The 9,530-nt window shown below is 41.2% G+C and overlaps 2 protein-coding genes across 3 annotated transcripts; one reads left to right on the top strand and one right to left on the bottom strand.

The window, feature by feature from the left end:
- Window positions 1–284: 284 nt before the first annotated feature.
- On the bottom strand, window positions 285–1,900 carry LOC130137562 (F-box protein At1g30790-like). The gene has a single exon (XM_056309150.1). It carries the CDS (start codon window positions 1,826–1,828, stop codon window positions 656–658), a length of 1,173 nt encoding a protein of 390 aa, XP_056165125.1. The 5' UTR covers window positions 1,829–1,900; the 3' UTR covers window positions 285–655.
- A 1,976-nt stretch (window positions 1,901–3,876) lies between these two features.
- LOC115672048 (uncharacterized) lies at window positions 3,877–9,187 on the top strand. 2 transcript variants are annotated; one of them, XM_056309152.1, is made up of 8 exons: window positions 3,877–4,309; window positions 5,252–5,376; window positions 6,025–6,062; window positions 6,584–6,694; window positions 6,776–6,855; window positions 7,256–7,320; window positions 8,490–8,531; window positions 8,618–9,187. In XM_056309152.1, the coding sequence occupies exons 1-7, from the start codon at window positions 4,019–4,021 to the stop codon at window positions 8,509–8,511; spliced, it is 732 nt and encodes a 243-aa protein (XP_056165127.1). In that variant the 5' UTR covers window positions 3,877–4,018; the 3' UTR covers window positions 8,512–8,531; window positions 8,618–9,187. The 2 variants fall into 2 exon arrangements, with proteins under 2 accessions (XP_056165127.1, XP_030449662.1); XM_030593802.2 differs by having other exon boundaries at window positions 3,878–4,309; window positions 7,256–7,292.
- The last annotated feature ends 343 nt before the right edge of the window (window positions 9,188–9,530 follow it).

Raw genomic sequence — 9,530 nt, 5'->3', positions numbered from 1 at the left:
AATTTAGATTCCTCAAAACTTTAGTTGGTAGATCACTTGAAAGACAAAAGATTGAGAAATTGCCAATGTATTATGCGTGCATGAGTTGCTTTTCCCTTGAAACCAACAATGCGTACTGTAAGACACACACAGACACACACAATGCCTACTGTAAGAGAGTTAAACTGCCTGCTTCTCAAACAGACACACACACACACACAAAAAGACACACCAGGATGGAGGGCAACACTTCTCAACTACAAGCAAGGCTGATGGGTATTTTACACAAGAAAGCTGCAAATTCAGGGAGCAAGATGGAAGCTCTTAGACATGTTATTCAAGGCTGATAGGTACATTTCACATGAAAGCTCCCAATTCAGAGAACAAAATCTATGCTCTTACATATGCCACTCAATGAAGCAAAAAACAACGAGATTACGCGAGTTATCAGCCTGTTTCATAGATGGAAAACAATTCAAGTTTCAGTCACCTGGTGTCTCAATGTACATCCAGTTGCAGGTTTATCAAAACAGAGAGTCAACATCAAACTACGGAGTTCATCTTCCATTTACGGAATCTAGTGATGTAGACAGTATAAAGGGAGAAATTGCAGAACCAACGGATGAACAAGTGACAAATCAGAGCTCAGCCTGAAGGAAAATGGTTGGCTATGTTTTTACTGGAATGGACTCATCAGCGGCAGCAAACTCTCCACGTGATCAGTAAACGTTAAACCATACATTTCAGGAGGCATCCCTGATTCATATTCGGGGAATCCGCCAATTTCGCTAATCCTAAAACTGTTGGTCTTCAGATTGTAGTAAAACAAGCACACAGGCTTCGACAAGAACCAGGGTTCGAACAACAGTTCACCAGTACTGCGAACGATACCAGCTGGGAACATTTCATGGTCTGCAACAATTTCCTTCCAACACGGTGGCAAGACGGCAACTTTCTTCTTCCAGATCTCCTTGTCGAAGTCCTCCAAGATCCATATAGCGACCTCATCATCAGACCTAAGATTATTGCAATCGACCAATGCGACGTACCCCTCAAATTCTACGAGGCACCTCTTGCTCATATCTACTTGGCCGCCACTAGGACTCGCGATCATTCGAAAGCACTCTGTCCTGACGTCGAGTGCCACCAAGTACTCCGCCCTAGGGAAGGCACCCAAGCTCTTCCAGGCCATGTAATATATGACCCCATTGAAGCAAATTTCCGGGTCATGCTTGACATGAGGGGGACCACCCTCGATCCTCCTCCACCCGTTCGATCCCAGAGTGAGCACAAATTGCTCCATGATCAACCCGCGGTCGGGCTTGCCTGAATTAGTCACCCATGTCTTGAAGACCTTGTGCTCCTTCCCGACAGGATCGAACCCGAACGAATGCCTCCGATATGAACAGACCCCGCCACTCTTTGCCCCAGCCTGTCCCAAAGTAACAACTTTTCTAGTGCTGGGATTGCAGACACTGATCAGACCCCCGACTTCGAGGCAGATCAGGCCGTTGAGAGACTGCGAAACGTAGCGTTCGGGCGAGCCGGGGACGAGCAAGTGCGGAATGGCGATCTGGGGTCGGTCCCTTCCAGGTTCAGGGTGGTCGGCCAACAAGAGCCACCGCCCTTGTGGGCAGGGAATTTGCCGGACCGGCAGAGTGACGAGGAGCCCGGGGCGGTTCACGGAGTGAGCCAAATGCGCGTCGACGAATCGCGGGTTGGAGACGAGGGAGCGCCAGGCGGTGGAGACGCACCTGAATCTGCACAGAGACTTGACGGGCAGTCTCTTGAGAATCTCGATCAGCAGGTCGTCCGGGATGAGCATGGGGTCACCGCTCGTCTTCTTCATCTTTGCTTCGTGGCGGAGGGTTCCTCCTTTGCGTGAGCTCTGGGGAATCGAATTGAAAGCTGACAGGGACGAAGGCGTGTTTCATAGAGTTGCACCACGAGGGAATTTAAATTCATGAAAAGCGAGATCCTCTGCTGCTCGTGAGTCATGACCTGCCGACCAGGCATAATGGTACAAGAAATAGGGCAAAAGCCACCCAAAAATATATCTAAATTATGTCTAATGTGATATATTTATCTAAAATTTGTATTTGCGTGACATATTTACTCCAGTCAAAATTCCGTCAATAAGAACCGTTAAAAATCTGTCTATATGGACTTTGGAAAGCAAACGGTGTTGACACACGGCGCACATGTGGCTTAAGAAAAAATCATCTGATGGAACATTAATGGAGAGTAAATATCATATAAGTACAAGTTTAGAGTTTTTTATGTCACAAGAAAAAGTTTAGAGTAAGTGAGTCACGAAGAGTATAGTTTGAGATCGTTGATGTCACAAAATAAAGTATAGCTTGGAGTTTCCGGTAGCTTTTTCCCTAAGAAATACTTCAACTTTTCCTTACCCTTGCAATCTTGAACTTTTTATCCGTGCAATCGGAGTCTTGAATTGTTATTTTTCTTCATTCAAGTCGGTCCTTTCTATATACAATTGGACTGAAATGATGACATGGCCATCCACGTTGTCGCCACATCGACACGCTTTCTCGACAAATTTCTGAGGTGGAATAATGAACAAGTAATTATTATAAATTGCAAACCTAGAGAGAGAAAGATAGAGGAAATGAGGGGACGGGGTATTTTGGAGAATTGACGTCTCGATATTGAATGGCCGTAATTAAAAATTGCGATATCTTCAAGACACAATCGAACATCATTAGCTCAAATCGGGCATTGACCCCATTATACCCTTTCATCAAATTTTTTAGTAATTAAGGTTTATTTCCCAGTCAACACTTGTCAAATCTCTATAAACCCTCAGGTCAAAATAAGGTGTCCACGCTAATAATAAAAAAAACGTTTTCTTTCGCATACCAAGAAAAAAAAATTACTGTTTTGAAAATGACAGGCTTTGCTTATATGTATGTTTATTAGTGCCATGAAGATATATTTGTTTACAAAAAAAAAAAACACTTTTGAAAAAGGGGATAAAAAAAAGTGGCCCTCCAGTCCCCACATTAGAGTAATATGTGTGCATGCGAGTATCTAAGCGGCGGCATAGGAGGTTTAAAATAATATGGGCATTATTAGGTGTTTTCCTTCTCCGACATAAAAAAAAAATTGCTAATATCGGAATCCTCTAATCAAGTTCACCCTTTAAATAAATGATTAACCTAAACTAACGCTGAGAAATAATGCTACACAATATTACTCGGAAGGGTGAACTTTATTCGGCACGTAATATAGACTTAATTACGGAAAATTAATAAAAAAACCTGATTAGGAAATATTTCTCCAATAGGAAAAAAGTGATAAGTGCACTGAAAGTCCAACAACTTTATCACGGAAGTGTAATTAAGTTCTAAAACTTTCAAAAGTTGCAATTAACGAAAGACTTGATTCGACCAGTTTGATAAGTTTTATGATTTGATTGCACTTTCATGACAAATTTTATGACTTAATTGCACTTTTTTGAAGTTTTAAATCTCAATTTATACTTTTGTGACAAGTTTTAGTTATTTAAAATAATGTGCTCATCTCGAAAGAAAAAAAAAAGTCTACTGACTACCGAGTTAAGCCTTAGGCACAACGCAGGTGGCAATCAACGAAAAGACTTGATTGGACCGATATGAAAAAAAAAATTCATGATAAGTTTTTAAGACTTAATCGCACATTTTAACAGTTTTAAGACTCAGTTATACTTTTGTGAAGTGGAGTTTCGACTTCCGTGCCATGTTGAGAGTTAGAGCAGTACAAAAAAAAAATGTACTGAAAAAAAAACTGAGAGAGTTTTACTGACTGACTGAGTTAAGCATCGGACACGAGGCAGGTGGCGAGTTGCGCTTTTCTGGTCGGGTCAGATGTATAAATAGCGAACGGCCGACGAAGACAACAACCTCAAAAACAGTTCTCTCGCCCAAACCAAACCCAACCACCACCACCACCACCACGACATCGTAGGAAACGAACAGTGACTCCCAGCGAATCCTCCTCTCCCCGTTCAACTTCCCCTCGCCGACGCGGGAGGGAGGAAATGGCGGTCCATCCTTCGACGTTCCATCCGCTCCGCCTCCATCGCTCCCTCGCTCCTCTGCCGCTCCGCGATCGCGCCTCCCTCGGGCCGGACGGCCGCCGCCGCCGCCTCGAGGCTGCTCCGAGGATCGTTCTCTCGCGGCGCTCCCGCGGGCATTCCTCTGCTGCTTCCTCCTCGGAAGGCTTCGAACCTTCGCGCCGGAAGGATCGTTCCGGCGCGCCGATCGGATCGCCTGCTCATCGTTCTTCGGCTTCGGCCATCGACTTCCTCACGCTGTGTCACCGGCTCAAGGTATTGCATGGGACTCGCGCGGTTTCGGCTTTGATTTCGTTTGCTCTTGCGACGAGTAAAAATCTAAGTGTGAAGCAATTAGGTTCCCTCTCTCATTTTGTCGCGATTGATCAGTGTCCGCAGCTCTTGGAGCGTGAGCTGATTGCAGAAATGCGCTCTATTCTGTGCCAACTACTTCTTGTCTCGGATTATCGATAGCTTTGATTCTTTTTCATGTACTATTGGATTGCATTAAGGTTCTGGTTCAGCTGACTTTGGTTGCTCAAAAAACTTGACGAATGAAGCTCTAGGCGTGCTTTAGGAAGCACCTTTATCTCTCATGATCTATGATTTTGTTATGAAATGACGTGAGTGTCGGAACTCTTGAAGCCTGAGCTTGATACACTCGTTTCTGTTTTTCCGCAGTTTTGGTTTTTTTTAGCATTAGATTGCCTTTTTTTTTTATTCTGAGTTTTGACAGGACTTTGCTGAGTGGTTTGCTGTGCTCCACTTTGTTTGGTACTTTACCTTGTTGAAGCTTGTTCAGTATGTTCCATTGTTCGAACTTTGAGTGAGAATTTTCTGCACGTAAGTCTTTTGCGGTCCTGATACTTGACATTGATCTGCTGGCGCGTAACATCTAGCTTTGAGGTAGTTGTCCTGATAACTTGCATTCACGTCCCTTGATCGCACCTATTTCTGCTCTTTACATTGATCGTGCGTTGACCTTGGGAAAGCATTTGCCACGACATTGCGCTTGTATTAGGTTCTATCTGACCAATTATGGTGAGTTTACACCGAGAGAGATTTCTGTGTTTGTGTATCTAGGTTCTATCGGATCTCATCATTTCCAATTAAAAAATAGATGACAGCAAAAGCAAGGAGGAAATGCTTTAAGTAGGAATTTGCGACATGTTTGACAAATTATGTTCAGTAGAAATTATTTTTGGCTTTCTTTTGCAGACCACCAAAAGGAAAGGGTGGATCAATCAAGGGATCGATGGTCCTGAGTCGATTGCTGATCATATGTACCGCATGGCATTGATGGCTTTAATTGCCGATGATCTTCCTGGACTGGATAGGGAAAGGTTGGAAACCCTTATCATGCTCTTAGAGCTCTGTACTTGTCAAATTCAGAGTGACATTTATTCAAAGTTGTTCATCTTTCATCATCTTTTGTGGTATAATCCATTCTAATTCTCAATTATGTTATTTTACTTCTGAACTGAATGTCCAATTGGTCAATTACTACCGTACCATCTGTCAGAAATCTAAGGGAAAAGTTGATGTGGTATGTGGTGTGACCTGAATAAAGTTTCACGTTATTCCCTGTTAGCCCATGCAGTCTCTAAGTTTTCTGACAGGTGAGTGACGGAGTAATTTCACTTTGAACCGTTTTAGAAGTTACATGAGCAGAACTTTGGAATTACTCCAATTTGATTGGAAGTAGGTATAGGGTTTACTGTCGAAATAAAAGTAGCTGCAATTTGAATGACTAGTTTTCAACCTTGTATCCCAATGAAGCTCTTGCTAAAAATGTGTTTGTGGCTGTTTAAGCTAATTGGCAGGAAAGAACTATGCATGTTCTTTTTTTTTTCTTGTAAAGTTGAGATTTTGATTGCCATAATGCTCTTGACCAAATCGCACATGCATCCATACCAACTTTTCAGTTGATGTTCTATGTCACTTTTATGCTTTTCTCATGTTCTCACGTCACTTCTTTTCCCCTTCCACAGGTGCATCAAGATAGCGATTGTGCATGATATTGCTGAAGGTATAGTTATCTGTCTGATTTTCATACTCATTTTCTTTGATTTTGTGATTGTGTTGGCCCATTCTGTGCTTTTCTGATTTGCTATTGCTGTTGCTGTTGTTGGTTCGTGCAAATTTTTCTAGTATAACTGTAAATGCAAATGGCTCACATGGAATGATCTTGCATTTATTCTTGTTTCTATTCTTACTGTTGGATCTCCATAGACCATTCTAATTGGATGAGTATTTTATTCGGGGAGCTACTGTTGATGTTATTCAGTAATGGACCAGTACCTTTAAAGATTTTTCAATTTTCCTGTCTTGTCTAGCCCACTATTTGGAAATATCTTCGTATTTGGAAGAGGTATATTAGAAAGGAAAGAATAGATTTAGATATTTACTAGAGAAAAGAAGAGAAAGGATTTGAAGTGATTCGGTTATAGTTTAGTTTGGATTTTTCATGTAGTTTTCATTCTCCCAAGACCTTCGCAGGCTTCATTTTGTGTCATCAATTTGAATGAAGTTGCATCTTGAATTCTGTAGCTATTGTTGGAGATATAACACCAGCAGATGGCGTGCCTAAAGAGGAAAAGAGTAGGAGAGAACAAGCAGCTTTAGATGAAATGTGTCAAGTTCTTGGTGGAGGGATGAGGGGTACTAATCTTCTCATCTTTTGGATCTTGGATTACCTTTTTGCTCCTGAGTTTGACTCCAATTTAAATTCTCTTTCTGTAGCTGAAGAGATCAAGGAACTTTGGGCTGAGTATGAGAACAATTCTTCTCTAGAGGCTAATTTGGTCAAAGATTTTGACAAAGTATGTGTTTGCTGGCATGTAATACTTTATGAGCTACTGTTTTTAGGCAGGGCACACTTTGCTTCTTTAAAATTGCTATTGTAGTCTCGTTTGCTCTTTTGCCGGTTGATCATCATTTCATAGCTATGCTTTGATGTTGATATTTTCGTTGCACATAATTTAAAGCAAGATAGTTTCCCTTCAACGACACAAGATTGCTGGATAAACGAACAATGCTTCTAAGTCTATCATAGTACTCACATATAACAGTAAGAGTTTCTTATTTATTTATGGATAGAAAGCATTTGGTGGCCGATTTTTCAGGACTTCTCAATTTATTGGGCTTCTTTTTGAAATCATATCCTGTTCTCGATGGCATGGTTTCCTTAATTCAAGTAAACTAACATATGCCATTTTCCAGGTCGAGTTGATTCTGCAAGCCCTGGAATATGAGATCGGTAATGCACCCACCTACTGTCTCTCCATGTGTGTGCAGACTCCTCAGACATTTGCTGTGTTTGTAGTTACCTATTCCCTGTTGTTGTTTCACGTTAGTCAACCAATCAAATTACCTGAGTTAACCATGAAGAAGATTTTGTACTTTACATGCTTTGGTAAACTTGGAAGAAAATGAGCTGCTATCATCAACAGTACAGAAGAGTTTGTGACCGCTTCAAAGTCAAAGTTCAAATTTCTGACATGAACATTTCTGGAGAACCTCCATGGGGTGATTCAAAAGTTCTGATTCCAAGTGAGCTGATTGGAGCTTAGGAGCCATTAGTTTTAATCGCTTTGATCATGAATGATCTTTCCAGTTAATATTTTCGTCTCTCCACAGCTTGAAGACCACATTTCCATATTTTTTTGGCTCCTTATTTACCAATCTAGGTGGCTATGCCTTCTACCAACATGCTGCTTATTAGCAAACAGGCAAGCCTTGAGATGACAAGTTAATTTGCACATGATGGGAGAATCCAGGTTGTGAGAGAAAGTTTTAACTGTTTGGCTGTGATATACTTTTCAACTTTTATCCTATCTGCTGAATGCAGTGGTTAAAGCATGCTCATGATTGTGCTGACCAGGATTCCATCACTTTAATGGCATAGGATAGAACTGTTAGTGGGTGGAGGTAGAGAAGCAAAAAGTGTTACTTTGGGATTTCATGAGCTAACATTATCATCAGATTTGCTTAAAATTCATAATGAACACCCACGAGAATTTGATGGATTCTCTGCTCTTATGACTCTGCCTTTTGCTTTTGCTGATTTGATTTCATTGATGCTACTGAAAATCGATGACAGCAGGTATACAGATAATATGGTCAAATCATGTGATATGTCAAATTTTTCTTGTTTCTTTTGTCACGATCTGTGTCTCTGTCTCTGTCTCTCTCTCCCCCTCTCTTCCTTGCCCTCCCTCTTTATCTCTTTCATTTTTGATTATGCTGATTGAGATTTCGTTTCTTGAATGACACTACTTACTCAATGGCACCCAACTTTTGGGAGTTTCTACTCACGTCTGAATGCTCATTTCCAGTCATACAATTAGATTTGGGAACTGCAAAAATGTGCTATCTATTTCTGGTTTTGATTTAGTTTCTACTTATACACTTTCCTAAAACCCATCTCATTTGAGGTTATGCTATGTACATGCAGAACATGGGATGGTGCTGGATGAGTTTTTCCTTTCAACAGCAGGTAGATATTTCTTCTGATTCTTTTCTCACTTTATGTTGGGATTTGGATTTAACGTTGTCTTTCTTTCTTTATGTTCTTTCATGTAGGTAAGTTTCAAACTGAAATAGGAAAGAGCTGGGCAGCCGAGATACTTTCTAGGAGGAATTCAAGGCTATCGAATGGGCTGAACTAACTGCTTCATTAATGAATCCCGTCCTATTTAATCAAGTCGGGGCCAACTTTCTGGATTAAGATTTCTTATGGACAATCATCGCGAGTAGTTACGTCCTTCTTGCTACTCCCACAGCACTGGGAGAATAAACTGATAGCTTTTCTCCTAGAAGCAAAGTCCTGAATTTGATCCACTAACACCAAACAGCGGGAGTGTTAACTCAAGAAATTCACCATTACAGCTACAGGTACTGAATTCCTGAAGTGGTTGTTTGAACCGTAGGAAAAGAAACCGTTCTCATGTTTCTTTCTCTTTTGTGTTCTCACAAGTTAGTTTGTGTGAGAAATGGATATAGGAAATGAAAATAGAATAGAGAGATATGAAGGTTTCCTTTGATGTTGAGCTTTTCAACCCGATAAGCAGCCTTATGAATGTTGCTGACTTGGTGCTCAACCTGCCTTAGCAATGGAAAACAGACTTCATCAATAGTATTCTTTTTCTTGGATCTTTTCTATGTCAGCCGATGCTCTTTGCCTTTTCCTTTTTGAGAGAATGCGGAGTACTCATTTCCCATTGCCCCTGCTTGTGGTATTTGTCTCTGGACCTGATATGCTTACACTGCTATACTTCGAGCAAGCCAGAGGTAACAATGGCTACTTTTGCTGCAGCTTTTACATCGGTAAGAGAGATTCAAAAAAGCACACTCGATATTTTCATTGATTTGATGATTGAATTCCGGTTAGAAAAATTCGTGCTGATTCCTTCTTGGGTCATATGCATGCTGGAAATCTGCTTGCTCCGAGGGTAATTTAGTGTTCGTTCCTGTAGTTGCCATCCAGCAACTCTTG

The sequence above is a fragment of the Syzygium oleosum genome, unplaced genomic scaffold, assembly GCF_021117445.2.
Source record: "Syzygium oleosum isolate NSW1041296 unplaced genomic scaffold, Sole_v2.1 Sole_v2.03, whole genome shotgun sequence".
Lineage (NCBI taxonomy): Eukaryota > Viridiplantae > Streptophyta > Magnoliopsida > Myrtales > Myrtaceae > Syzygium > Syzygium oleosum.
This window is presented reverse-complemented; position numbering and strand designations above follow the sequence as displayed.

Excerpts from the sequence above, each read along its gene's own strand:
- LOC130137562 (XM_056309150.1), bottom strand. The coding sequence starts at position 1,828 with ATGAAGAAGACGAGCGGTGACCCCATGCTCATCCCGGACGACCTGCTG.
- LOC115672048 (XM_030593802.2), top strand. The coding sequence starts at position 4,019 with ATGGCGGTCCATCCTTCGACGTTCCATCCGCTCCGCCTCCATCGCTCC. Across the intron at positions 6,063-6,583 it reads TGTGCATGATATTGCTGAAG|CTATTGTTGGAGATATAACA; the intron begins GTATAGTTATCT and ends TGAATTCTGTAG. Across the intron at positions 7,293-8,489 it reads AGCCCTGGAATATGAGATCG|AACATGGGATGGTGCTGGAT; the intron begins GTAATGCACCCA and ends ATGTACATGCAG.